This window comes from Daphnia carinata, chromosome 8 (genome assembly GCF_022539665.2).
Source record: "Daphnia carinata strain CSIRO-1 chromosome 8, CSIRO_AGI_Dcar_HiC_V3, whole genome shotgun sequence".
In the NCBI taxonomy this organism is placed as follows: Eukaryota; Metazoa; Arthropoda; class Branchiopoda; order Diplostraca; family Daphniidae; genus Daphnia; species Daphnia carinata.
Window position 1 is genome coordinate 4576420 of NC_081338.1, and position 27161 is coordinate 4603580.

Here is a 27161-nt window from a genome sequence, read left to right on the forward strand (position 1 = left end):
CTTTTATTGTTGCTGTTCCTTTCTACAGAGAGTATACCCCTGATACGGGCATACACACCTACACCACTATACAATGGATTGTATCTCTCGGGTGTTACGTGTTTATTGATATGTAATGATTTGATTTATTATCTGAATGTGCGCTATGCGGCCGTTCCTCTGGAAACCTTTTGTTTTTATTCTCGTGGTTGTTACGACGCGCCCTCCCTCCCCGTCTCAGTTGAAAACAAATCCTATCGTTTTCTCTGCTACACCACACAGACACCACTTGAATCTACCACTTTTCCTTTATTATTGCTGCTTCTTTTCTTCATTTAAATTTATTTTTAGTTTTAATTTTCTTCTTCGTCACAAATAATTTTGTGTATCTTGGCATTTCTGTTTTTTTGGTTGTCTATTTCATCGTTCTTCTTACTTCTTCTATTATTCAGTACTTTATGTGCACTACTATATAACACTATATACATATATACTTGTCTTTTCTGTTTTGACGTGCCCCCCCCCCCCTTCCTCAACCGCCATTGTGACATTTTGAGTAAAAGAAAACAAACAAAAGGGAGAGCAGTTTGTTTCACGGTCTTCCACGGAAGTCAGACGAATGGCCTGCTCCTCCTCCGATTGAAGGATACAACTCGAAGTGCGCTATAATACATACAGAGAAGGGACGTTTTGATACCCACACACACACACACACACACAACATATACGTCAGGCTGTCAAATAAGCAATAACGATTAAAAAGCAAAAAAAAAAAAAAAAAAAATAATAATAATAAATAAATAATAACCTAAATAAATCCCCATTTTTGTTTCCCTTTTAAAACACAATAAAATATATTTGTATATGTGTGTGTGTGTGGGTTGGTGTGTTTGTGTCACAGCATCGTACATATAGTGTTGTGTCGTTCACGTGAAAGACATGAAAACATTTGTTTTTGTTTTTTTTATTATTGATTCACCAACACCTCGCCCCGCCCAAAATGCTGCTGCTGCTACCTCTTGTCTCTGTGTCACCCCTTCCCTCCTAAAAATCAATCCTCCCCACTCTCGGAAAAAGTATTTGGCCATATCTCTCTTCCCTTTTCACTCGCCATATTTTTTTGTCACACCCATTTTTATTTGTGTGTTCTCTCTCCTGCGCTGTTCCCTCCCCCCGATGTCGTTTTCAGCGGTTCAATTCGCCACGTAAAAACATATTCAACTACGAAAGGAGTCCCGTCTCGTTCGAAGAAAACAAACGGAGAAGATTTTGGTTGTCGATGGATAAAACAGCAAAAAAAAACAAAACAAAACACAATATCAATAAGGAATTGATTGGCGTTTGCCTCCCCTCAATTTATCTTCTTCCTCTCTTGGTTCATTCAATCGATGGAAAGTTCAAATTTTCTAACGTGTCTCTATATACTGTTGAATTTACGGGAACTTGAGGGAGATAAAGAAAAAAGTTGCCAGTACTAAATCTCTTGTCTACCCTTTCCTCCAGCTCTATCGCTACAATCTTCTTTTCACCACCCCTTTCATCACCTGCCTGTATTGCGGAGAAAGAAGAAGAAAACAAAAGCAACTCAGCTCCACCCTCCTCTCCCTCCCGAATAAAACAAAAGTGTTAAATGTACCATCAGCCACGTGCATGTTCTTTCACCCACGATCTTTTACTATATTATCATGAGTCATTACTTTTTTTTTATTTCTTACAAAATGGCGAGTAAAAAAGAAAAAAAAAAAGAAAAAAAAAAGATAAATAAAAATACAATGCGGGAAATGTGTTACCAGAAATCAGCTTTCTTCCTTTCTTATTTAATCGGGTCAGCTAAATCGGTTTGATCAAAATAACGACCGACTAGGCATATGAAAAGATTCAGTTGGGGTAAAAGTGGATCCTCGGCAGATGTTAAATTGGCCCGAAATGTGCTACACAAGCGCGCCAGCGTTCTGATGAGACTACACATTTCGGGCTTCAAAGGTTTCTCCAACTTTGCCAGCAAAGCATAGAGCCACTGACCCCTCTGTTGCGAAAAACTTGTTTCCTCCAGCCAGCTGACATTGTACTCGAGCAGAGTTTCAACCATAAACTGCATTACAAAATCATTACTATGTGAATTGTCAAGAAAAAATAGCAATTAAGATTACCTGATTCAATGACAAAATTATGGGAAGCATAGGTGGTGTTCCTGAACATTCTTTATCGTCTGGATTTCCAAAGCACAATATCGACCATTCCTTTTCTTTGTCTCCGTCAGGCTGAAATAAGCAATTAGAATTGTGAATCACAAAAACAGATGTATCAAAACATTTCAATTTTATACTAAGGCTATGGATGGTTTAATTTTGATTCCTTGTTGTTTCTGTTTAGCTAAATATTGGGTCATTTGGTTTCTTAGAGAAGAAAACTGGGAAACTTGTAACTTTTGCCATTCATCTGAAGGAAGGAAACCAGGTGGTGCAGCTGGACAGCCAGAGTCCTATATGTTACAAGATGATATCATAAGGTAATAACTTTTTTTTTTTTTACTTTGAATAATTTAGTCTACAGTAGTGTACAAGACGGTTTGCGCTTTGAGCTTTTTGCCTGTCATATCGGCAACGACGACAGCATCACATTTCCGCGATTCAACTCTATTCAAAGAGAGCCAGATCAAAACACGCAGATACGATTTAATAAACTAATAGTTTTGATAACTTACATAACACGTCTCAAGTATTCTTGACCCGTACTGGGTGCTGACTCAAAATCAATATCCTCATCAGTTTCCTCGACATGGAGTGCTTTATGGAGAAACTCATCCATACTAGTTTGAGTGTAGTTTCTCGGTTATTTGTTTTGAAGTTTGTAGTCGTCTGCTACGCTAGAATGCACTACGGGTTCGCGACAAAAAGAAATCGAAGAGCCATCATTTCAACTTTTACCTATTTAAATACGCAATATGATCAAATTTTAATATTTCGTGAAACTCTATTATTCTGGTGTTTCAATAATGACTAACATTTAATGAGAAGCACAAATACTTTACTTTAAATCTCTATTAGCGTTTCTTTGAGTTTATGGTTATATTTGACAATGCAGCGCCAGAGTCAAAACATGAAACACGAGAGTTTGTTTAAGCATAATTTTCCCTCGAGAGAGCTTTAACAGATGTTTTCTCACGCATGCACGATCTTCTTCTAGAGGGCATCTTGACTATTAACTGCCAGCAGTTGGGTAGATAACCCAACCCTCCTTGTTGTATACTCAAAATTTTTTTTTGTCAACTTTATACATTGTTAGAATGTTATTTAAAGTTTGTTTTCTGTCCTTGCTCGTTTACTTTTGTTCCGCTACAAAAGCGGATCCCGCCAATACGTATGATATTCTTTACAGCCAGGCGGTAGAAGCATATTTAAATGAGCAATGGGATGAGTGCGTTTCGCGCATGAACGAAGCCATCGAAGATTACCACTTTTACAGGGATGCTGTTGTGGGCTGCCGAATGGAATGCATAAAAGCTTCCTTTGAAAAACCTTTAGTTTCTCCACATCTAGAAGACATGAAACTCTGGGAAAAGATGATAAAAAAGACACTTTGCTTACTGAAATGCAAAAAACAAATCTTGAAAAATCGAGCAGAACTTGTTGATCGTCAAATTGAAGGTTGAATTCTTACATCATTGTTAATATTAAGTTATACATTGAATTAATATATATATATCTTTTCCAACAGCTGATTTTGAAACATTGAAACCTTATGATTATCTTCAACTTTGTTACTTTAAAGTCAGTATTTGTTCAACACATACTTTTTTACAGAGTGCTTAAAATGTTTGTGCTTTATCAATTTATTTTCAGACAAATGATAACAACAAAGCAGCTTCGTGTGCCTATACTTTCTTAACCATGAACACTAATCATTCGGTGATGAAAGAAAACCTTCGATTTTTCATTAATGAACTGAAGGTGGATCCTAACTACATCATCAACCTTGAAGCCAAACCATATGTCGACATGTACCTTAGGGGCAGTGAAGCCTACAAGAAGAAGGACTATGACAGAACCACAAACTACATGGAGCTTTCACTAGTAGAATATTTACAAGCTGAGGAAGAATGTAGAGCCCATTGTGAGGGCCCCTTTGACCAGGGCTGGTTTCCAGATTTCATTTCTAGCATCTCAAGTATGTACACAGCATTCACATTCTAAATAATCTAGTTTAGCAGGTTTACCAATAGGGTAACGACATTATTTGCTTAGATCATTATACTTTCACGTTACGCTGCAAGCGAAGGTGTGCCAAAAAACTACAAAACTTGAATGGCGAGATACATGACGACCTCCTACCGAGTCATTATCATTACTTGCAGTTTGCATATTTTAAACGTAAGCTATTTCTTTATGATAATTATCTTTAATGTTTCATTTCAGTTTTGTAAGATGATCAAACATGATGGTTTAATGTTTGTTTTCAATTTTTACAGTGGGGAATATCGAAAAAGCTTGCCAGGCTGCGGCCTCTTATCTTTTATTTTTCCCTAATGATGAGACCATGATTGATAACAAAAACTTTTACATGACGCTGGGCAACGTAAATGAGAGCATGTTCGTTGCGAGAGCCGAAGCACTTCATTATCACGAACGTGAATTAGGAGAGAAAGCGCTACTCCAATTTATAGAAGATAGCTTCCAGTTCGACGAGGGTGAGATCTTAGAGCCCACTGGTCCCGATTTTGCCTCATTTGATACGGATCTAGCAACCGTGCCCACGGACTCGATTACCCAAAACGAAATCCCCGGCAGCACGTAACTCATCAGGTTTCTCATGACTAATGTTCCCAATTTTTTAATACTCTCATAATGTTTTCTCTACAAGAATCTCTTAAACACAGTTATAGGTGTACATCCCCATAGCTATGTCTTACCCACTTGACCAATGACTTCCATTCATGTGGTGCCTTTTAATTTTCCAGTTCCAGAACTATAAGTGCCAAAGAATTCGTTCTTTAAAGCTGCCTTTCTCCAGAGCGACCATCTATTAGAACTTTCAGCTACAAATACAGCTACAAAAATGATAAGTATGCAAAGTAGTCTTTTTTAGAAAACGATTTTTCTCGTTGTATTTTAAGGCCAGAGTTAATCATTCAGGTATAATATTAAAGATAATATCATGCCATTTGCAGGAAATAAGCAGTTGATGAGACACGTTAAATTAGGTACAAAGCCAAAAATATCAGACAAACACAGAAAAGTCAAATTTTAAAAAAATAATATAAGAAAAAAAAAAAACAGAATTAGTTTCTGTTGTTCTGTCCTAAAAGAGATGCGATGCCCCACCCCCTGGTTGGCCATAAGGTATAAAAATTGGACACAAGTAATAAAGCGATTCCTTTTTTTTACAGCGTAAGAGATGAAACATCGTCAAGGCGTTTGCTGAGTTTGCTTTATTTTTCGTTTTTTGTCGTTTCCCACTTTTTAAAAAAATTTTCTTTTGAATTCCGGGTATGTGGTGACAGGAAGAGAAGAAGAGGAAAATTTGTTTTGTTTTCTTTACTAGAATTGCAATAACGGATTGTTTTAACCCCTGAAAGAAGCGCGGCATTCAACCAAGGGATCGCCATCCTGGCCAATGGGGCAAGAACAAACTGCCCCATGGTTACGTGCGTCACAACGTGCCCCAATTCCGCAAACGGAGGACCTCGACGAAGAGGTACTGGTGCATGGGTCGACACATTGGTATCCGTAACAGGCTTGTTGGCCGGAGCAATCCTATGTAAATAAGGAGAACATGCTGTCAGTGCTTGTTGTTGTTATCGGACTTTGCTTAAACTTACCGCATGGTCGATACACTGGCCCTTTCGGCATCCGACGAGAGGATCGCCGAGATATCCAGCGCGGCAGAAGCAGACGGGTCTGTCGTTTCCTTGACGATCCGTGCCCGGTTTACAATCGGCGTCGGTTCCGCAAGGATTCGGGTTGCAAAGATCACCTGTTTTGATCAGAGAAAAAGAGATATGGTTTAGAAGAGATCCTCAAGATTGCTTACGACATTCTTACTCTTGTCGAATGGTCGGCAAGCAGTGAATGGATGTCCAGTGTGGCCCTTGGGGCAAGAGCAAATGGCCTTGTGGCTCTCGACACGACACTCGGCGCCAATGCCGCAAGCTCCTGTGCAAGGGTCGACGCACTTGAGATTGAAGCAAGCCTGGTTGCTACGGCAATCCTCGTGTTGCGTGCACTCGGGGAAGCAGCTGCTGTACGGATCACCCAAAAGTTGGCCGGGCAACTGCAGATTGCGCGATGGTTCTAAAGAGCGTTCCAGAAAAAAACAAGATGACGTAATCATTTTTTACATAATCGTTTTAGGGGGAAGAACAAAACCGGAAAATTTTTTGAGGGTTTTCCAAAAATTCATACCCGAACGTTGCAGTCGGCGTAAGTTCCGCAACTTCCACATGGATCTGTGCAACGGAAGCCTAGGCAAGCCCGGTTGGCATCACATTGGGAATCAGTTTCGCATTCACGACGACAGCCCTGTAAGTTAATTTTTCTTTTGTTATTAATCAATTCACTTTTTATCATTTTATGTAATAAGAACCTCAATGGGATTGCCCATAAATCCATCCTGGCAAGAGCAGACAGCACGGTTGTTCTCGACGCGACACTTGGAGTTGGCTCCGCAAGGTGTGGGGGTACAATAATCTCCACCAGCTTAAAAATTTAGAAAATCATCATTAAAATATCGTTTCTTTCAATAGTATTTTCCAATTTGACTTTGACGGCCGGCAATGTTGGAGCTGGAAGACGGAGTACAGGAGACGAACGGATCGCCGGTGAATCCCCTTGGGCATTGGCAGACGGTGACGTGATTGCGAACGGTACATTCAGCGTCAACACCGCAAGACGTCGAGCAAGGATTGATGCAACGGAAGTTGTGGCACACCTTGTCGGTCGGGCATTCAGCGTTTTCTTTTCCAGCAAATTATTGGAAATTAAAACATTTTCATTGCCATTTTGTGAGGGATCCCGAAACTTACCGACACACTCTGAGCGACGACATCCAGTGTAAGGGTCACCCTCATAACCAGCACGGCAAGCGCAAACAGCCCGGAAGCTTCGAAGTAGGCAGTTAGCGTTTGATCCGCAGTTGAAGTTTGCGCAAGGGTCATCACCAAAGCTTGAGCTGCTGCTAGTGAAAGAAGATGCAGCTGGGCTAAATGAGGAACCAGAAGAGCCGAAAGAAGTGCCGAAGGACGAAGAACTCGAAACAGGGGCGCTGCTAAAGGATCCACCAAAGCTATCGGATCCAGTGATGATCGTCTGTCGGTTGCCAGTAAATGGGTTGCTGTTGAAGCTGCTGTGACTGCTGCTGGAACCGGTCAAAATACGTTGATCTATGCAAGAAAAATGATAATGAATAATTTAATTTTTATACCACGATAGGAAGAATTAGAACTTACCAGTATGACCTGCAGTGCAGCGAGTAAAGGGATCGCCAGAATAACCTGAAGGACAACGACAGATGGCACGACGGTTGCGGGGCTCGCAAACAGCGTTAGTTCCGCAAATGCCATCTTCGCAAATGTTGACACATCGTCCCCTGGCGCAGTTTTGCGTATTGGAACAATCGTCATCATCATCGCACTGTGGTCCGCAACCGGTGATGGTGTCCGGCTTGGGAAAGAAACCCGACTTGCAACGACAGACAGCCACACCAAGCGGGCTCACCATACAATCCGTATTGGGGCCACACGGGTAAGGACTGCACGGATCATTACCTGCAGATACAAATGGGGAAGAAAATGGAAAAACAAAACAATGTCAAATCTTTTGCTTTGCATATGACAAGGTATTGGTGCCACAGGGTCATGTGTGCTTCCATTATTACAGTACAAAGCAAAAGAAAAACAGGCCATCAGTGTACAAAAATGATTGGTTTTTGATAAGTGGTGGTTTTCCCAAAATCTGGCAAAGAAGAAGAAGAAGCAAGTTCACCTACTTTACTAATATTTCCTCATTCCGCACAGGCGATAGAATGAGAAAAAGGGCCGTTATACAGCCTTCAGGTACATTAAAATTTGCAAACTGACTGGTTTTATGCTATTAAAAGTTCAACAATATTTCTTCTCACAGATTACCATGCAAATATTGACTTCAAAATCCACTGACCCACAAAACGTTCAAATGCATTATTATTTTTGATAATATTTTTACCCGAAAAGCCTCCCATGGCGGCAGCCTGGGCAATCAGCAAAGACAAGGCCAGCATCCCGACCATTTCAAGATCTAAAAAACCGACATGTAAAGGTAAAAATCAAACAATGTACATATATTTCGTGTATACACAATAACCTAGCGTGTCTAATTTAATCACACGCATCCATATAACCTATTTTAATTCATAGGAATAGAAACACTTGAATGAGACAGTGAACCAATTGGAAAACCAGTTGAGGGCTATGCCTTTCATGGGTTATCAAATGTTTTTCTTTTTTTTTTCTTAGAGTTTTGCATGTGTCTGCCTGTCGAGGTCGAGTGATGTGGAAGGGAGATGTTATCTGTCTTGCCAATTCATGCAATTCCATAATGGGCTTGCAAGAGTTCTTTATTTTTGTTTGCCGGCTGGCCAACCTTGACGACCGGCTTCCTACCACCATCCCCCGGATTTTCTGACGTTATTCGGCATCGCACGTAAATCCCCTCTTCTCCATTTATGGAAGTAGTTTTCTCTCTCGTTTGCCAATTGCACGAATCACCAAATGGATTCGAGCTCAAACAAGACCAGCCCTGCCAACCAAACTCTCGCATTCTAATGAGCAAGGCGAAGAAAACAAGAAGATGACATCTTTCTTTGTTAGTTACATCCCCAGATTGGGTACTCTTGAGTGATTCAGTTCTGTCGTGTTATCGTTTGATTATGGGCGGGTCCCAACATTGAGTGACCTTCTTCTTTTGCTCTTTAGGCGGGTAGTGGTGGTGATTTCAGAAACTTACCATCTAAGGAAGAAGCTTAAAAAAACGCCAGAGAGATAGTTGCTGCTGCTGCTGACCCACACCCTTCTAGCCTCGACAAGCATAAGCTAACAACACATGCACGATTGAGAGAGGAAGAAAAAAAGAAACAAAATAAGAGACCCATGATAAACAAGCCCATCCTATTTGATCCAACCAGAGTTTCACGAACGACGCCAGTGATTTTTTTGCCCCCCACATTTTTCATTTGGATCTTTACCAACTTTCCAATTTTTGGCAAATACCTTTTTCTTTCTTTTACAACATATCTTTAGATTAACAAGAAATAGTTGTTCTTTTGTGAAGGGATTTAGAAAAAAAGCTCTTCTGGTTAAATGTGTTCCCGAACGACATTTTCGTTCAGCCAAGGTCGATGCTAATCACGCTGCTTTTCTTTTTCAACGTTTTCTTTTATTGTTATTAGGGATCAAGAAACTCTTCTCCAGTGTAATTTAGCAGAGGAAGAAAACTGGATAGTAAAGAACTGATGAAAACAAAGATCTTTCTGAACAAAAGTCACCGTCCATCAGCATTTAAACCGCCCCAGACAACCTTGAAAGAGCTGCCATCAGAGAGAAACCATCTGCCGGTGACTAACTTTTTCTCCCCCTTTATTGGTAACCTTCCCATCAGTTAAGAAACACACAATTTAATTTAAATTTACTTATGATAAACGGAATATTTTTTTATGGTTCTATTTTAGCTCCAGGCAAACGTCTGTTGCTGTTCCCTTCAGATGAAAAAGAAAAATAGGATACACGATGAAAGTGAAAATTGAATTATGGATGAGCTAACCGCTGGCCCGCAGGTTACGTCACGTATTTCTTATTCATCTTAAACTTTCTTAAATCCTTTCTAACGTAATTGGTTTCCTTTTACGCCGTCGACGAACACAGAAATCACATTAGAAATAATTGCGAAATGAGTGTTTATCCAGTTGGAAACACTTTGGTTTGTACCTGTGTGTTGTTTGTGCGGTGGAGAGGTAGGAAGTGCCTTTTCGTTGCCGAGTTGCGTCGAGAGGGAAGGAAGAATGGTACACCTGTGCGTGCGGACCTTCAGCCAGCAACTAACTGAAGGTGGACGGGCGCTCAGCTTCTCTTTTTATCTCCTCCAGGATCACGTGTTGCAGCGGGTTAAGAGCTTGGCTGGCTTGGTCGACAGTCTCTGTCACTGTTTTTTTATTCTGGAGAAACCAGAGAGGGAAAGAAAAAATCAAGTTTGTGACGTCAGCTATTGTCCTCCTGCTGGCCACACGGAGGAGGCATTTAGTCGATCCCTCCCTTGCTCTTATGGTGTGAGCTGTTGCTGTTGGATGTTACACGTGTGTGTTGGCCGTTTCTCTGGTTTGCTGGTTTCAGTGAGGAAGCGACCTTGGTAGTCATTTACGTACACAATCGTTGCATGGCTTGTATTCGTTAGCTCCAACCGCTTTTTAATTTGCTTTTCTTTAAGGGAAAGGAAACGATTTCGTCAGGTACGAATTTTACACTGGGCGTTTTCTTGAACGAAATGATTTGTTATTCATGGTGACGTGATGCTGCAAGTATGATAGGAAGTCAATGAAGAACAAGGTGACCAGCAGCTGGAGACATCTGAAACGGTCCCTGTATGATATCAGGGATGAAGTTAAACACATTTGTGTCTTATTACGGCTGATAAAGTCGATTTAACGACTGTTTGATGGATAAAAAGGAAAACCTTGCTTGCCAAAACGGGATAAGATTTTTGTTGCTTTTTTTTTTTTATTTTTTTTGAAAAGTGAAATTACGAACACGTCATGGAATCAAGCGAGTGAGCGACGCCCATAAAGGCACTTCATGTCCGCCTCACTATGCAAGGTGAAAGGAAAACTTGGGTTTAGACAAAACGCATTTATTGGTATTTTTTCTCTCTTTTTTTTTAGCAAAAAATTGAGGTAATGACAAAAGTAACAGCGCAGACACATTTGTGTTATGTGCGTCATCGTTTTTGTTTGGAGTTTATGGGAAATGGTCAGCAGCAAATAAGGTCCTGTGTGGGTTTTCGTTGGAAAGCACGAACGCAATACGTCATATGGTTGCAAGGGTTCACACCCTTTACGCAACCAAAAGCTTACTAATGCGGAAGGTCTATAAAAACAAGTCGGGAATAGACGGGGTTTTCTGTGTGACCTGAAAAGCAAGTGACGGGTTGAAATTTGTTGGCAAACGCTTTGCTTAGCCAACAAGTGTTCATTGCTCAATTTACCCCTGCCACTATTCATCAACGATGTTTCGTGGCTGTTTGCCAAGTCAGATTCAATGAACTACAAAGCAATGATTGCTTTCGCCATTTTTCAATCTTATACTCGGGTGAAACAAATTCGCGTAAACATTTGTGAAAATTTCATCGCAATATGAAAACAATAACAAAATAGGCGTGTTGCTGGAATCGTTTTACGTGCAAAAAAAACTCGATAGACGCCCATGCCTTCAATTGAAGTTTCCCTCAAAATGTCTGCGTTTGATTAAGGCCGGGCAGCTGATAAAAATGGTCGCAGCCTTCAAAGCGGCCATTTCGAAATGAACCAAAATTCTTGTTTCGTGAGTCTCATTCGGCCTTGGGCTACTAAGATTAGAGACAAGGATGACACTTTTTAAGAGATCAAGCTAATTTTCTATTATTTCTTTGAATTGCATGACCAGTGAAAATAAATCGGTTTGCTGCTAATTTTTACCCTTTCTTTGCAGGAAAACTACTCATTCACCGGAAGAAATTACGGAATATATACTTAGTTTTTTTTTTTTTACTTTGTTTCGCCATCTCTGATTGCAAGCAGATAACATTTCTTCTGAAGGTGCAACTTTTCGCCAACAGATGACGTTTCTTTTACGTGCTCATAAACATGATTGTTGACTTTCTATTACTTCCATCTTCATCAATTACGTTACATTTAACTTATTTAAGATGAAACTTGTGAGCAGATATATAGAAAGAGACGGCACAGGGTCAGTGCATCTTCCAAAATCAGTTATGTGGCAGTTGGTAATCTTAGTTAATGTTCTAGACGAGTCGCTCTCATCCCCGAGAATCCTGAGGATATGTGGCATGCATACAACCTTATATCTCACGGAGACACTGTTAGAGCTTCAACAATCAGGTATCCCTCTCGAACAAGTGCAAATCTGAAGTAGATTGAGTAATGAGATTTGTGTTGTATTTTTTAGAAAAGTTCAAACTGAATCGGCAACAGGCTCATCTAGTAGCAGAGTCCGGACCATGCTTACAATTGAAGTTGAAACCATTGATTTTGATACTCAGGCTTGTGTATTGCGGTTAAAAGGAAGAAATGTAGAGGAAAATCAATATGTCAAGGTGTCACAGAATGTCTTTACTTTTTGTTGTGTTCCATCATTACTTTTTCAAATGCCAGATGGGTGCATATCACACTGTTGACATTGAGCCTAACAGAAAATTCTCATTAACCAAAGCCTGTTGGGATGTTGTGGCTCTTGAACGCATTGACATGGCATGTGATCCAAGCCAGAATGCAGATGTTGCTGCAGTTATAATGCAAGAAGGTTTGGCCAATGTCTGTCTTGTTACAGGAGCAATGACCCTGGTGAGAGCTAAAATTGATGTAACCATTCCCCGCAAGAGAAAAGGGAATACATCACAACATGAAAAGGTTAGTATACTAGGTTGTTGTAACATTATGTGCGTTAACATTATACTTGCTATATGATGAGGTAAAATGTTTATTTTAAATTTACGTTTTTTACGTTTATTCAGGGCTTACAAAAATTTTATGACACCGTCTTGCAAGCTATTCTCCGGCATGTAAACTTCGAAGTTACGCGATGCATTTTGCTTGCATCTCCAGGATTCGTAAAAGATCATTTCTTTGAATATATGATGCAATGGGCTTCTAAAAACGACAACCGTATGCTTATCGACAACAAATCAAAATTTCTTCTTATTCACGCTTCGTCAGGATTTAAACACTCTTTAAAAGGTTAGTTTGAAAAAAGAAATGATACGCGGATAGTTGAGCTTAACTGTTGCCTGATTTACTAGAAGTTTTAGCTGATCCTGCTGTAACATCGCGTATGGCCGATACGAAAGCGATGGCCGAAGTCAAAGCATTGGAGAATTTTTATGCAGTTTTACAAACAGAGCCAAGCCGCGCCTTTTATGGTCTCAAGCACGTCTTGAAGGCTAACGAAGGCCAAGCAATTGATACCCTTTTGGTGTCTGATAATCTCTTTAGGTACTAAGTAAAGGTAAAACCACCATCTTTTGTCCATGTAATTTATTTATATGGCATTCATGCACCAGGTCTCAAAGTGTAGAAGAACGTAAGACGTACGTTAAGCTGGTTGAAAGTGTTCGAGACAATGGAGGCACCACGCGCATTTTCTCCTCTCTTCATGTATCGGGTGAACGTAAGTTTGAATTTATGACTATATCAAGGAAGGGGAAATTTTACATTATTTACCCCTCGAACAGAGTTGACGCAGCTAACCGGTGTGGCTGCGGTACTCAGGTTTCCAATGCCCGAGCTGGAAGAAGAACCGTTAGACAGTGATGAAGACTCATAACAAAGAAACTAAAACGAGGAATTCCTTGCCTTTTTCAAGTCCAGTTCAAAAATATTTCCTGCTGAACTTAAGTTGGAGGTGTAAATAAAATAAGGAAGTCACTGCTAATCAGTCGATTCAATAGCCGAGAATGAAATCTTTTTATCTTTAAAGATTTGCCTCCTAACGACGTACTTAAGTTAAACTTGAAGGTACGGTAAAGGCTATCCTATTATCTTCTATCCCTAACTTGTAATGTATGTTAAAGGTACGCACAGAGTACATAGTTTTAGGTGATGCAAATAATGTGTAAAGGTAATACATACAGTTTGACATTGTTAAGAACCGGTATCTTTCGACAGAGCATGCGGGCTTATTAGTCAGGCCTCCCGCACCAGGTTTCTTCCCCTTCTCTTAAATCAAGAGATGTTTTTTCAAATGGGCGAGACCCACAGAGAGCGATTGTTTAGCGCAAGTAGTGTTTAGCAGTAAAACAGCCGATATTTTTTTTGTGGGGGGGGGGGTAAAACGGATTGCCATATGCTTGCTCCGACAAAAACAATAATTGTGGGAAAGAAAGAAGTGGTTTCTGTACACGTGATAGGTGGAAAGGCAATTGTATGGCAATCCGTTTTACCCAAAATAAAAATAAAAAATATTAGCCTTTTTTCTGTTTTACTGCTATCGCCATCTACCGGTCACGTTTTTAGTTAATTTTCTACATACACTGACCGAAAAAAAATTTAAGCCCGACTAAATAAGCCCGACTTTTCTCGGTCGGGCTTAAATTTTTTTTCTGAAAAAACTGACACTCATCGGAATTGGTTGAATATCACAGGGTATACTCAAAATTGAATGCTGATTCCGAATAAATTGCTATTTTTTTTTATGAAATTAATTGTTTTTTTAAATACATAGAGTATTTGACGTAATGCTAGCGCGCCAGGACGCTACAGCGCTAGTGCGATGCTTATTTTGTCGGGCTTATTTTAAAACCTGGCCAAACAGTATCTCCACAGCGCACAGCGCCATCTAGCGCTGCAGATTCATCAGCCTCTAGCGTGTGAAATGGAACTATTGTTATTTTCTGTTGTCATGTGATTCTCATTGTTTAGTTTGTTTTTATGTTGACAACGTGTATCTGAGTTTCCATCGTCTGAACGGTATCGTTATTTCGGTTTTTTTTGTTGTTGTGAAGTGGTATACAGCTCGTACCTGAAAACTGAACTTTAAGAACTTTGAAAGGCCATATTATGTTCATTTACTATAGTTTACATTTGAAACTACGCAGGTCTTTTGTAACTTGTGAAAGAGAACATATGTTCATTTTTTTAATTTTCGAAGTTTTAACTTTCAGTACAACTTCCGGTTTGAAAATGCCTAATAACTCACTATCTGTTGGTCTGAATGAAAAAAGAACCACATTTTCGTAATCCTCGTGAAATTTGGGGTCGTATCCATGTGTCAGTAGGAAATACCCGAAAATCGTCAAAAATCGCAAATTTCCCTGAACTATAGTTCAGGAAAAATCGCGATTTTGGCCAAATTGGACTTTTCGCCAAAAACAGGTCAAAATAGGTCAGACACACCTTAAATTTCACGAGGATCACGAAAATCATATTTGTTTTGTTGTGGACCCAGTATTTCTGGAGATATAGGCTACTTCTGGTCACTTTCGGTATTAATTTTTTTTTCAACTTGGCAAAAAGTAAAAAATGAACATTAATATTCCAAACCGGAAGATGGCGATAGCAGTAAAACAGAAAAAAATACCAATATTTTTTATTGTTATTTTGGGTAAAACGGATTGCCATAGAATATTCTGCTGTAGCACCAATGTGCTATAGCGCACTGGCTATTGCTAAGCCTAAAAGATATTTTTAAAAATTTTATAGACATCTAGGGGAGGATTTGTGAACTGCTATTCAACGCCATGGCAAAATTGATATGCCAGCTGTTAGCAGTAATTTTAGAAGGTACGATGTTCCGTACACTTTTATCTTTGTGATCCGTTATTACTTCATGATCATTAAGGAGTTTTTGAATTAATTTTTGTTTTGTGCATCAACAAAAGCAAGTAAATAACATATAACCGTGATTCTTACCCTGGCATTGTTTTTTTGCCTTATTGTTGGACCTATAAGGTGGATGCCTGTTGATGCCAAGTGATCATAAACTGAACAGAAGGCAAACAATCAATGCTCAGATTGTGCTTTGGTAAATAAAATCTTCTGCTTTTCTTTAGTTAATTATCTCGCAGTTGTTCCGCAGAGTATAGAACAAACGTTATTGGGAAATGTAATGCCAAAGTATTACTTTGCAAGGAATCTCCCACAGTGAATCACGAGTTGACGCAAAAGTATTGTCTGAACCTTTTCTAGTTTATGCCCACTAAAGGACCTATTGCTATTCAACATATCTGTTATTATTCATCTATAACTAGAGCATTAAATGGTGTACTTTTTCATTTGCACCTTTTATTCCAGTTCATACCTTTGTGTGTACTAGGCATTCCCGTAATTTGGTTACCCTGAATCTTCTGTTATCTAGGAAAACTGTATGACACAATTGCGTGTGATAAAAAACATGTTGAAAGGGAATTAAAGGCAAAGGTTGTTTTGCATAAGATTCTTCTAGAACCAAAGGCTATTTCTAAAACATAGCATCCTTTATATTACGTCAGTTCCATCATTATTGGTCCTTGGATTAGAAAATAATCCAATAATTCTTGGGAAAACACCCTGACTAGTTTTCAAACTTGTGTCTTTTTAATATTTCGCGGAACCGTAGTCGTACTTTATTCTCTTATGTATCAATGTTATGTTGTTTTTTGGTCTAATTTATTTACATCTGTTATGCAGGAAAAACAGGAAACCAAGTCCTGCTTTTCGCTAAGCTTCGCCTTCTCCTCATCGTCGTCTTTGCCGTTTTCGCCTTCGACTCATCGCCGTCTTCACCTCACCGCCGCCTTCACCTCACCGCCGCCTTCACCTCACCGCTGCCTTCGCCTCACCGCCGCCTTCGCCTCACCACTGTCTTTGCCACTTTCGCCGTCTTCCCCGCCGTCGCCTTATCGCCGCCTTCACCTCTTCGCAATCTACACCGCCATCGTCTCATCGCCGCCTTTGTCCCATCGCAGTTTTCGCCTTCACGTCATCGCCGTCTTCGCCTTCACTTCATCGCCGTCTTCGCCTTCACTTCATCGCCGTCTTCGCTTTCACCGCTGTCGCCGTTTTTTTGCCTGTGGCCTACAACGATGGAACAACCAGGTCGGGGAAAAACACATGGCTATCGCGGGTGACTTCGCGACGGAACTTCTCGGGTATTGTCCTATTTCGTTTTGTTGTATGTTGTATTGTATAGTTAACCCATTGGCTGCCACCCCGTTTGGTCCCATTTTTTTTTTTAGCTTGTAGGGACGGGCCGCGCTGCTCTGCCTCTTGGCCGTATTTGCCTTGGGGTGGAGCAGTCGCAACTGCCCAAGATTGGCCTTCGGGCCCCGTAGGCAATGCACCGTTAGGGACTTCTCCTTGTCGGTATACTGATAGAAACCAGGGGTGTGCATTCCCGTAATGGTTTCTATCAGCGTGCCACCCCGGGCTTGTCTTAGGACAAGCCCCCCTTGGTCAGCGATCCTTCAGACGTGTGACGTAGCTACTGTAGTTTAAGCAACCTACGGGTTGCAGGGCTTGGCAGCCAATGGGTTAACTAATTGTATGTGTATTTTGTGTATATATGTATTTATGTATTTGTTTGTATATAAATATGCATCGTTGTATATAAAAATAGTGGTGGAATTGTTGGGTGGAGGAGGGACAATAAAAAACTATTTATAATTCACTTGTTTGTGCATTTTATTTAACATTTTATAACTTACGTTGTCATAACAGAAACGTGGAGTAATGTTACAAACCACATCTTTACGTTATTAGACAAACTTTAATTTTACTTTTTACTGTGAAAAAAAAAACACTTACGAGTATTTGCAATGAAAATTTATGAAGTTCTCTTTCTTTCTCTTTTCTTACAACTGCCAAACAATTACTGTGCAAAGAAAAAAGGAAAAGAAATCATTCTTCGTCAGCACTAGAACACTTCCCATGGTATTATTATTTTAAATATGAACTAATTTCAATTCTAATTCCCTCACGGTTTGTTTAAAAGATGTGATAATTCATCAAACAAGTATATTACCAGATATGTTATATTTTGCACTGAAACCACTACGCAGGTAATACTCCTTCCCGTCACAGAAGGATCCCACAGCCAGCACAGCACATTAGGTACATCTCAGAGACCTGCAAGTATACTTACAAAACCAATATTGCTAACAATAAATGCGAATGAATCTTGACAATTAACTAATACTACTAATGATAAAGGTGAAATGAATCATGACAATTAGATTGTGACAAATATTACGAACAATGACAGCTTTCTTAAAAGAAAACCTTGTGTACCTTAGTTGGTCGCATTAGGCTGTGAAATGTGTAATACCTGCTTGGTAATCAAGAACACTCGAGTCAAGGTTCACTTTTAAAGAATTTTATAAATGTGGTATAATACTTCTGTTATATAAACTTGAGCTATAATGCCTCCAAACTTGTATAGATTTGTTTAAAAGTATAAATTTCTCAAGAGGCGAAAACGGGAAAATCTATTTTTAAAACCAACCTGAAATGCAGGAAATCGAAAGAGAAATTTCAGTAACGACGGTCACATCCATCACACCTTCTCTCCCTCTCCGACACCATTGAAATAAAACAAGTGACTATCACTTTGCCATGGGATAGACAAACAGTTCATAACTTTCCCCCTAGATGTATGACAATCCGTTTTACCCAAAATAAAAATAAAAAATATTGACCTTTTTTCTGCTTTATATGGCATGTGGCAATCCGTTTTACATAAAAAAAAAAATGTCGGAAAAAAAAAATTGCACTTTTTTCTTTTTTTCCGACACGTAGCCATCTACCGCTCAGACTCGTTATTACTGGCGTAGGCAATTTCAGTCCATTGGATGCCATTCGCAGTTAGTTCAGTAGCGTGGATGGAGAATAACGCGTGGCTGGAGGAACAATTGAAAAATGGATAAGATAATACAACAAAAGGATGGTAAGTATAAACATTATTATATTGGTTTTCAATTATTAATTATTGTTTATTAGATCAAATTATGAAGCTGCAAGCCCAATTATTGTAACAACACAAAATATTAGATAACAGCAAAGCTAAGGATGGTAAGGCCTAATACGTAATGATTCTATTTATTTGCTTTTATTCATTTGTATTTTGTAGCTCAAAGTTTGAGTCTACAAGCTCAGCTAGGGGAAAAGAACAAATTGGAACGAAACAGTTTCCAAACAGTGAAGGGTTTTTCCAAACTCATCCCTAACTGAACATGAGGATGAATTGGCATTAGGCGAACACAGTCAGGTACCTAAACTTTTCAAATCAGAATTGAAAATAAGTATAGAATTTTAACAAACAATTATTTATTGTTTAGTTATTCAGTCTACCACCTGACAGTGTGTTAAAGTTAAATTCTGTTAGTGCTGCACTAAAAGAATTATTAGTAATAAGTCCAGGCAGCAAAGGAAGTGAACAATTGTGGGACTGTATTTGGGCTGAAAATGGGTGTGGTACGGAAACCCAGAAATAGCACGAGTTCAACATAAAACAGGAATTAGGTACTTTTCGGTTTTTTGTCTATCGAAAAAGTATTTTTAATGCTACTATTTTGCATTCACAGAATTTTAGTGGGGGATCAAGTCAAGTCTGGAAGTGTTACAGGATGGAAGAGTGAGCCTACAGTTGAAAAACACTGAAAGTGCATTACCATTAAGGTATGAGGTAAAGTAATAGAGTATGCAAATTGTCTAATGAGAAGTACCATCTTGTGTGAATGAATCCTGTACAGCAATCCTTTATAGTTCTGTCACAGCTAGAAGCCTCAAATAATTCTGCTTCTCTTGCTAAAAAAACTTGTCCTTTACATTCAGAGTGTTGGTGAAGCTGGGTACTTAAATGGCCCTAAAGATGTTTCATTTCGTTGGCATTGCAGCGATGAACATCATACATGGACTTTTTAGGTATGAAAGGAATTTTCTTGAAAATTTTTTGAATTTATGACAAAGCATTTCTCCTGCTTTTTGCCAACCATGTCTAATCTAAAAAAAAATTTATCCAATAGGAAAGGATTTTCAGCATACTGGGAACACAACTATCAACAATGCAACATTCTAGGGGTGCTATTTTATCATTCAAGAGCCTTATACAATGATTTTCATCTGCAATTTGTATGGCCTTTCACAAGCTTCTGCTAGAAGTTGAATCTATGAGTCATGTAAGTCACATGAGCAACAATTGAGATGCTTAATGGTGTTTTTCTTTTCTCAGTGTAGGATAATAGTAACATTGGATCTGAAAAAATTCTTGGTTGGGGCATGACACTGAATAAATTGTAATGATTGAATGGATGACATGACATTTCTATACTTCATTCGGATTCCCGAGACGGTATTTTATATTTAAAAAATTGAAGTGCATATCTGGGCTCCCTTCCTTTCCGTAGCCCCGTTTCCCCTTGACTCGTAATAAGCCCGTAGGGGGTCATGCCCCTACTGTACGGTATATATAAAAACAACATATACCGAGGTTTGGAGGGCTCTGGCCGGAAAGGGGACGTGGGGTGCCGCTTAGTCCGATGATGTGTTCACGGAGGGCTCTGTGGCTACCCACAAATCCGAACTAAAGGTTAATCGCTCCTGTAAAAATGTTCCAAATCTTCAGCTCTTCTTCCGGCTTCTCTTAGCCAATCACCGGGTAATCTCCCCGGTGGGTCAACAAGGCAGTGTCTCCCCCTGCCTGGGTTGACGGCAACTTTTGAAAGGGCTATTGTGCCTTTTTAAAGTTGCAAAAATAATTGTAATGTGCAGAGAATTGTCAATAAATTTTTTTTTATAAAATTTTTTTGCAAAATTTGTTATTTTCATTGTCTGTGTTCACACATTACATTTATCATCTTTTTTTTATTTAGCTTTCTCTATACTCCTTCATTGTTTATGCCACTTTTAATGGTAAGCATTGTTTCCTGTAAGCATAGTTTATCTGTAAGCATTCAATTATTATCCAGGGATCGAACCCTAGATGTTCGGCATTCCGCGCCGATGCTTTACCAATGAGCCATGAATCATATGATGTCAAGTTGGCTTTTTTCTAGTCACTTGCGGACTTGCATTTACACTTTGAATAAAACTGAAATTCAATACTGCAATATTATTTTCTCCATTTAGATGTAGATTTTTATACATCTAGTAAGGATTGAACCTAGGGTAACAGTTATCGCAGCTGAATGCTCTACCACAGAGCTATGGACATTATAAAAGCATTACAAAGATAAACATATAGTTGTGAAAGACTGCATAAACATCCTAGACGATAACATATGATATGCGATAATAAAAAATTTAAATATATCTCGTGGCTCAATGTTAGAGCATCGGCGTTGCACGCTGAATGTCTGAGGATCGATTCCCGTGCCAGTAAAACAATATACAAATACAAAATTACTTCAGAAAATATCAAGTTATTACACGTTGTTCCTTGTCTAAGTTCATGAATTAAAAAAGTGTAATAAATAGTAATTGAATACTTACAGATAAACGATACAACGGTGGCAAAAACAATAAAATTGAATTGCGCAAGCTGAATAAAAAAAAAAAGTTGATAAATGTAATGTGTGAACACAGACAATGAAAATAACAAATTTTGCAAAAAAATTTTATAAAAAAAAAATTTATTGACAATTCTCTGCACATTACAATTATTTTTGCAACTTTAAAAAGGCACAATAGCCCTTTCAAAAGTTGCCGTCAACCCAGGCAGGGGGAGACACTGCCTTGTTGACCCACCGGGGAGATTACCCGGTGATTGGCTAAGAGAAGCCGGAAGAAGAGCTGAAGATTTGGAACATTTTTACAGGAGCGATTAACCTTTAGTTCGGATTTGTGGGTAGCCACAGAGCCCTCCGTGAACACATCATCGGACTAAGCGGCACCCCACGTCCCCTTTCCGGCCAGAGCCCTCCAAACCTCGGTATATGTTGTTTTTATATATACCGTACAGTAGGGGCATGACCCCCTACGGGCTTATTACGAGTCAAGGGGAAACGGGGCTACGGAAAGGAAGGGAGCCCAGATATGCACTTCAATTTTTTAAATATAAAATACCGTCTCGGGAATCCGAATGAAGTATAGAAATGTCATGTCATCCATCCAATCAATACAATTTATTCAGTGTCTTGCCCCAACCAAGAATTTTTTCAGATCCAATGTTACTATTAACCTATATTAAGAAAAGAAAAACAACACCGTTAAACATATCAACTGTTGATCATGTAACTTACATGACTCATAGATTCAACTTCTGGTGGAAGCTTGGGGAAAGACATACAAATTGCAGATTAACATCATTGTATAAGGCTCTTGAATGATAAACTAGCACCTGTACAATGTTGCATTGTTGATAGTTGTGTTCACAGTACATGAAAATCCTTTCCTATTGGATAAATTTTTTTTTGGTAGATTAGACCTGGTTGGCAAAAAGGAGGAGAAATTCTTCGTCATAAATTCAAAACTATTTGAAGAAAAATCCTTTCATACCTAAAGAGTCCATGTATGATGTTCATCTCTGCAATGGCAGCAAAATTAAAACATCTTTAGGGCCATTTAAGTATCCAGATTCCCCAACACTCTGAACGTAAAGGACAAGTTGTTCTTTAGACAGAGAAGCAGAATTATTTGAGGTTTCTAGCTGTGACAGAACTATAAAGGATTGCTGTTGTACTGGATTTATTAACACAAGATGGTACTTCTCATTAGACAATGTGCATACTCTATTACTTTACCTCATACCTTAATGGTAATGCACTCTCAGTGTTTTTTCATCTGTAGGCTGACTCTTCCATCCTGTAACACTTCCAGACTTGATTTGATCCCCCATTAAATTCTGTGAATGCAAAATAATAGCATTAAAAATACTTTTTCAATAGACATAAAACCGAAAAGTACCTAATCCATGTTTCATGTTGAACTTGTGCCATATCTTGGTTTCCGTACCACACCCATTTTCGGCCCAAATACGGTCCCACAATTGTTCACTTCCTTCACTGCATGGGCTTATTCCTAACGATTCTTTTTGTGCAGCACTAACAGAATTTAAATTTAACACACTGTCAGGTGGTAGACTGAATAACTAAACAATAAATAATTGTTTGTTAAAATTCTATACTTATTTTGAATTCTTATTTGAAAAGTTTAGGTACCTGACTGTGTTCGCCTAATGCCAATTCATCCTCATGTTCAGTTAGGTTTGAGTTTGGAAAAACCTCCTTCACTGTTTGGAAACTGTTCCGTTCCAATTTGTTCTTTTCCCCTAGCTGAGCTTGTAGACTCAAACTTTGAGCTACAAAACACAAATGAATAAAACCAAATAAATAGAATCATTATGTATTAGGCCTTACCATCCTTAGCTTTGCTGTTATCTAATATTTTGTGCTGTTGCAATAATTGAGCCTGCAGGTCCATAATTTGATCTAATAAACAATAATTAATAATTCAAAACAAATATAATAATGTTTATACTTACCATCCTTTTGTTGTATTATCTTATCCATTTTTCAATTGTTCCTCCAGCCACGCGTTATTCTCCATCCACGCTACTGAACTAACTGCGAATGGCATCCAATGGACTGAAATTGCCTACGCCAGTAATAATGAGTCTGAGCGGTAGATAGCTACGTGTCGGAAAAAAAGAAAAAAGTGCGATTTTTTATTTTTTTTCCGCCATTTTTCTTTTTTTTTATGTAAAACGGATTGCCATAATAGCACAATGGTGCTACAGCAGAATATTCTATGGCAATCCGTTTTACCCAAAATAACAATAAAAAATATTGGTATTTTTTTCTGTTTTATTGCTATCGCCATCTTCCGGTTTGGAATATTAATGTTCATTTTTTACTTTTTGGCAAGTTGAAAAAAAAATTAATACCGAAAGTGACCAGAAGTAGCCTATATCTCCAGAAATACTGGGTCCACAACAAAACAAATATGATTTTCGTGATCCTCGTGAAATTTAAGGTGTGTCTGACCTATTTTGACCTGTTTTTGGCGAAAAGTTCAATTTGGCCAAAATCGCGATTTTTCCTGAACAGTTCAGGGAAATTTGCGATTTTTGACGATTTTCGGGTATTTCCTACTGACAAATGGATACGACCCCAAATTTTACGAGGATTACGAAAATGTGGTTCTTTTTTCATTCAGACCAACAGATAGTGAGTTATTAGGCATTTTCAAACCGAAAGTTGTACTGAAAGTTAAAATTTCGAAAATTTAAAAAATGAACTATGTTCTCTTTCACAAGTTACAAAAGAACTGCGTAGTTTCAAACGTAAACTATAGTAAATGAACATAATATGGCCTTTCAAAGTTCTTAAAGTTCAGTTTTCAGGTACGACCTGTATACCACTTCACAACAACAAAAAAAACCGAAATAACGATACCGTTCAGACGATGGAAACTCAGTTACACGATACGATAATCGAAGCAAATTTTTTAAAACCACCCCCTTAATTTTGTAGTCATCAGAATTAAGGGGCTAGTGGAACAGATATGGTTATTACCAGACAGAAGTAAATGGGTGATCCTATTCTTGCAGAATATTAACAAATAGCACATCTTCAAGATTTATTTACAATAAAATCTTCTGCTGCAAACTATGAATATTTTGTTGCATTGGGAAATGACTGCTATCCATTTAGTCATTTGTTTTTTTAAAATATATTTGTTATTTGTTTTTTTTGTGTGTTTTTGGTTGTTCATTGTCTGCACAGATTTTACAGTTTACATCTTTGTTGCAAAACACTGCAAATACTATAAACAATTCATCACCCGTGTGCCATCAAACAGGACTTGAAAGGTAACATCCTAAATATCACTAGGCAATATCCAGCTTGAGCTATGTTTCCCTAACATGAATGTCTAATCAAAATGAAAGGCGTCACCAACACTTCGAAATACGAACAACACCACTACAAAACGTTCAGATTTTGCCTGCAATCTTCCTCACATTCGTAAATCTACTTGAGAAACTGTCAAACATTCGAAGATCGACATTCAATACTGTGTTGCCACATAAGCAGAAAAGTAGAATACATCCCTATTCAAGCTTTCAAGGTGAAAATTACGTTTATTTTAAACACATTTTACTGGTTAACGAATTCATGGATTTGACTACACTACTAAGAATTTTCTATTGTAATTTCTGGTGGATAAAACAATTTGCAGTTGAATTTTTTATATGAAATTAAAGAGACAAAACCATGTGAATGGTTCTGTTAAAGTTTTCTAGTTCAGCTATCAAAACTGGGAATGTCATCATAGTCATCTCCTCCATATTCTTTCTGCATACCACACGGCGGATACATGCCAAATTTCGACCACGGGCTCACCACGTTGTTAGAGTACATCATGTCGTAAGGGTTTCTCATCATGGCATAACGTGGCGGAAGGACGTAAGGATTCATTGGATTGAACGACGATCCAAATTGAGAAACACATCGACATCTTCGAGTGCCATAATCCTCAAGGAGGAAATAGCTACCTCGTCTGCAAGGTCCACGTGTGAACGACTAATAACAACCGCCTTCAGAGTTTGGTGTTGACTTCCAGTATATTTGGCAACAGTCACACTTGTTCTCCGATTCTATAGAAGTGGAACAATGGTCATACAAAGAAAAAAGACCATTTTACGAAGCAAACTAATTCCCTTTAACTGTATTTTTTCAACATTAGCCGTGGATCCTACGATTGCTTTAAACTGCAAGACTAGCCATAGTTGTAGGTGGGTTCCTTAATGAATCAACTAAAGAAAATACAGAATTTTTTTAACTGTTAAGGTAATCATAAAAGCAGAAAACAAAGAATAAATGCCATTAATTGCCAATAACAAATGCCATTTACCATAGGCTTGAAGAACAGCATTGATTAGGTTCGTAATGGGTCCTTCAATGAGTTCCTTGAAGAACGGTGCCAAGAGGTTGAGTGCGAAATCAACAATCTATGAAATTTTGAAAATTAAACAAGTTTTTTTTTTCAAACACAGATTGCGTAGCGCATTTTTACGATTTCAGCAAGCCAATTGAAAATTCCCAGGCCGGTAATGTCCGTACTGATGTGACCCATTTGTTTCAAATCAAACACATCAACGACAACAAGCCCAGAGAGAATATCGATGGTCGACTGTGGAAGCAATTAAAGTACAATAAGGTAAAAATTAATTGTGATGAAGAAAAAAAAATTCACATGGAAGTAGAAGTTGATATAGTCGGCGGTTCCGGTCATTGAAGCGGTCGGACCAATATCCATGAATAGAATACTTATGGCATAACCGAAAGAAGCCTGTAATTGTAATAGTATGAAAAACCAATTATATTTATCGTTTAGCTAGCACATATTAAATCAACCAACAGTATTTATTCCGCAGTCGGATTCGAAGAAAATAATGGTCGCACTGCTGCTCAAGGTAGCGTCTCCTACTCGATGGATGGTTTCCATACCAGTAGCTAATCCATCATGGAGGTAAACTCCACCAGTAACTCCAGGATATTCATCCCATCTGTCAACGATTTACGTGGAAGAATTATTGTTTTTGGAAAGCAACGATCTCTTTTAATCTCCATACGTAAAGCTGAAATCCCCATCAGGAAGTTGAATACGATCATATCCTTGCAAGACTATTTGCTCACGAACTAAAACCAACACCTAAATATTAAACCGGAGATTTTCGAACAAGGTAAGGTATCTCTTCATGGCATAAAAAAATTATAAACTACAACACAATACTTCGTCCATGTAGTCGTTTGCATTTCCTAGTTCACCGTTACGGGTGCGAGACAACAGTTCTTCGGGAGCATTAAAAGAAAGACTAAGAACCGGGCGTTCTTTCTTGGAAACGGGTCGTCGAATCCCAGCCCCTATAAAATTACACAATGGTGTGAAAATTTATTTACATACATAACAGTCAGTTTCAATGGCAGACAACAACTAACCATTCGAAAGAGCAATAAGAGAGCATAAAGCAAGAACAACAACCACTTTCATGACGAAGGAATTGAGTCTTAATTTGAAGTAAGACAATAGAACACGCCAGTTAAGAAACAGAATACGAACTGCGCAACTACAGTTAAAAAAAGCTTCTTGTCAATCGCATAAAAGATGTACCGAATGACTGATCACTGATAATGTCTGTTTTCGCTAGATTACGACTGTGATGACGTTGGCGAACAATGAAAGGAAAACACAACATACAGGTAGAGTTACATTATCTGCAAGAAATGCAATGTGAATTTTAATGGTGAAACGATGCAAATCGTCATGCTAAAAAAATAATGTAGTTTTAATGCTACTCCGAATGTCGATACCGAACAGGCTTCCAAAACAGAAGTCAAATTACAAAATCGCGTTTTATAAAAATGAGAAAAATGCAGTCTTTATAGATGTAGTTTGGATGACAAATACATCGAACTAACGCGGAAACGTTTACCCAGATAAACTTAATGTAGACCCTTACATTTTGAAAAAAATAG

General features: G+C 38.6%; 6 protein-coding genes across 8 annotated transcripts; 2 read left to right on the forward strand and 4 right to left on the reverse strand.

The window, feature by feature from the left end:
- Nucleotides 1-1788: 1788 nt before the first annotated feature.
- Nucleotides 1789-2829, reverse strand: LOC130703668 (gem-associated protein 2-like). Its single transcript, XM_057525107.1, has 5 exons — nt 2684-2829; nt 2531-2615; nt 2306-2461; nt 2130-2240; nt 1789-2071 (listed from the first exon to the last, which is right to left on the reverse strand). The coding sequence occupies exons 1-5, from the start codon at nt 2785-2787 to the stop codon at nt 1793-1795; spliced, it is 735 nt and encodes a 244-aa protein (XP_057381090.1). The 5' UTR covers nt 2788-2829; the 3' UTR covers nt 1789-1792.
- Nucleotides 2830-3104: 275 nt separating this feature from the next.
- Nucleotides 3105-5044, forward strand: LOC130703660 (endoplasmic reticulum protein SC65-like). The gene is made up of 6 exons (XM_057525096.2): nt 3105-3626; nt 3697-3749; nt 3822-4146; nt 4224-4349; nt 4448-4781; nt 4856-5044. Exons 1-5 carry the CDS (start codon nt 3266-3268, stop codon nt 4771-4773), a joined length of 1191 nt encoding a protein of 396 aa, XP_057381079.1. The 5' UTR covers nt 3105-3265; the 3' UTR covers nt 4774-4781; nt 4856-5044.
- Nucleotides 5045-5054: 10 nt separating this feature from the next.
- Nucleotides 5055-10087, reverse strand: LOC130703654 (neurogenic locus notch homolog protein 1-like). Its single transcript, XM_057525090.2, is given in 11 exon segments — nt 5055-5732; nt 5798-5952; nt 6021-6233; nt 6236-6269; nt 6381-6497; nt 6562-6674; nt 6738-6932; nt 7001-7357; nt 7424-7741; nt 8178-8249; nt 9935-10087. Coding segments are annotated over 10 exon segments (1758 nt in total). The 5' UTR covers nt 8242-8249; nt 9935-10087; the 3' UTR covers nt 5055-5540.
- Nucleotides 10088-11782: 1695 nt separating this feature from the next.
- On the forward strand, nt 11783-13645 carry LOC130703661 (protein pelota-like). 2 transcript variants are annotated; one of them, XM_057525097.1, is made up of 8 exons: nt 11783-11944; nt 12004-12096; nt 12164-12311; nt 12370-12624; nt 12729-12951; nt 13014-13206; nt 13275-13381; nt 13446-13645. In XM_057525097.1, exons 1-8 carry the CDS (start codon nt 11904-11906, stop codon nt 13535-13537), a joined length of 1152 nt encoding a protein of 383 aa, XP_057381080.1. In that variant the 5' UTR covers nt 11783-11903; the 3' UTR covers nt 13538-13645. The 2 variants fall into 2 exon arrangements, with proteins under 2 accessions (XP_057381080.1, XP_059352470.1); XM_059496487.1 differs by lacking the exon at nt 13446-13645 and having other exon boundaries at nt 13014-13219.
- Nucleotides 13646-22260: 8615 nt separating this feature from the next.
- Nucleotides 22261-23261, reverse strand: LOC130703669 (uncharacterized). 2 transcript variants are annotated; one of them, XM_057525109.1, is made up of 6 exons: nt 23165-23261; nt 23040-23111; nt 22842-22981; nt 22588-22771; nt 22432-22525; nt 22261-22362 (listed from the first exon to the last, which is right to left on the reverse strand). In XM_057525109.1, the coding sequence occupies exons 1-5, from the start codon at nt 23190-23192 to the stop codon at nt 22461-22463; spliced, it is 489 nt and encodes a 162-aa protein (XP_057381092.1). In that variant the 5' UTR covers nt 23193-23261; the 3' UTR covers nt 22261-22362; nt 22432-22460. The 2 variants fall into 2 exon arrangements, with proteins under 2 accessions (XP_057381092.1, XP_057381091.1); XM_057525108.1 differs by having other exon boundaries at nt 22267-22525.
- A 1966-nt stretch (nt 23262-25227) lies between these two features.
- On the reverse strand, nt 25228-26777 carry LOC130703665 (uncharacterized). Its single transcript, XM_057525105.1, has 8 exons — nt 26625-26777; nt 26419-26549; nt 26258-26337; nt 26044-26191; nt 25879-25974; nt 25699-25815; nt 25537-25633; nt 25228-25438 (listed from the first exon to the last, which is right to left on the reverse strand). Exons 1-8 carry the CDS (start codon nt 26674-26676, stop codon nt 25389-25391), a joined length of 771 nt encoding a protein of 256 aa, XP_057381088.1. The 5' UTR covers nt 26677-26777; the 3' UTR covers nt 25228-25388.
- Between the last annotated feature and the right edge of the window lie 384 nt (nt 26778-27161).

Bases quoted from the DNA above. Each gene is read 5' to 3' on its own strand.
- LOC130703660 (XM_057525096.2), top strand. From the start codon at position 3,266: ATGTTATTTAAAGTTTGTTTTCTGTCCTTGCTCGTTTACTTTTGTTCC. The intron at 3,750-3,821 runs GTCAGTATTTGT...ATTTATTTTCAG, and splicing joins TTCAACTTTGTTACTTTAAA to ACAAATGATAACAACAAAGC. The intron at 4,350-4,447 runs GTAAGCTATTTC...CAATTTTTACAG, and splicing joins GCAGTTTGCATATTTTAAAC to TGGGGAATATCGAAAAAGCT.
- LOC130703669 (XM_057525109.1), bottom strand. From the start codon at position 23,192: ATGGATAAGATAATACAACAAAAGGATG. The intron at 23,112-23,164 runs GTAAGTATAAAC...ATTGTTTATTAG, and splicing joins GATAATACAACAAAAGGATG to ATCAAATTATGGACCTGCAG. The intron at 22,526-22,587 runs GTACTTTTCGGT...TTGCATTCACAG, and splicing joins CAACATGAAACATGGATTAG to AATTTAATGGGGGATCAAAT.
- LOC130703661 (XM_057525097.1), top strand. From the start codon at position 11,904: ATGAAACTTGTGAGCAGATATATAGAAAGAGACGGCACAGG. The intron at 12,952-13,013 runs GTTAGTTTGAAA...CTGATTTACTAG, and splicing joins ATTTAAACACTCTTTAAAAG to AAGTTTTAGCTGATCCTGCT. The intron at 13,382-13,445 runs GTAAGTTTGAAT...CCCCTCGAACAG, and splicing joins TCTTCATGTATCGGGTGAAC to AGTTGACGCAGCTAACCGGT.
- LOC130703668 (XM_057525107.1), bottom strand. From the start codon at position 2,787: ATGGATGAGTTTCTCCATAAAGCACTCCATGTCGAGGAAACTGATGAG. The intron at 2,616-2,683 runs GTAAGTTATCAA...CTCTTTGAATAG, and splicing joins GAATACTTGAGACGTGTTAT to AGTTGAATCGCGGAAATGTG. The intron at 2,462-2,530 runs GTAGACTAAATT...TGTAACATATAG, and splicing joins AAACCGTCTTGTACACTACT to GACTCTGGCTGTCCAGCTGC.
- LOC130703665 (XM_057525105.1), bottom strand. From the start codon at position 26,676: ATGAAAGTGGTTGTTGTTCTTGCTTTATGCTCTCTTATTGCTCTTTCG. The intron at 25,816-25,878 runs GTGAATTTTTTT...TTGCTTCCACAG, and splicing joins ATATCAACTTCTACTTCCAT to TCGACCATCGATATTCTCTC. The intron at 25,439-25,536 runs GTAAATGGCATT...TATTTTCTTTAG, and splicing joins TGCTGTTCTTCAAGCCTATG to TTGATTCATTAAGGAACCCA.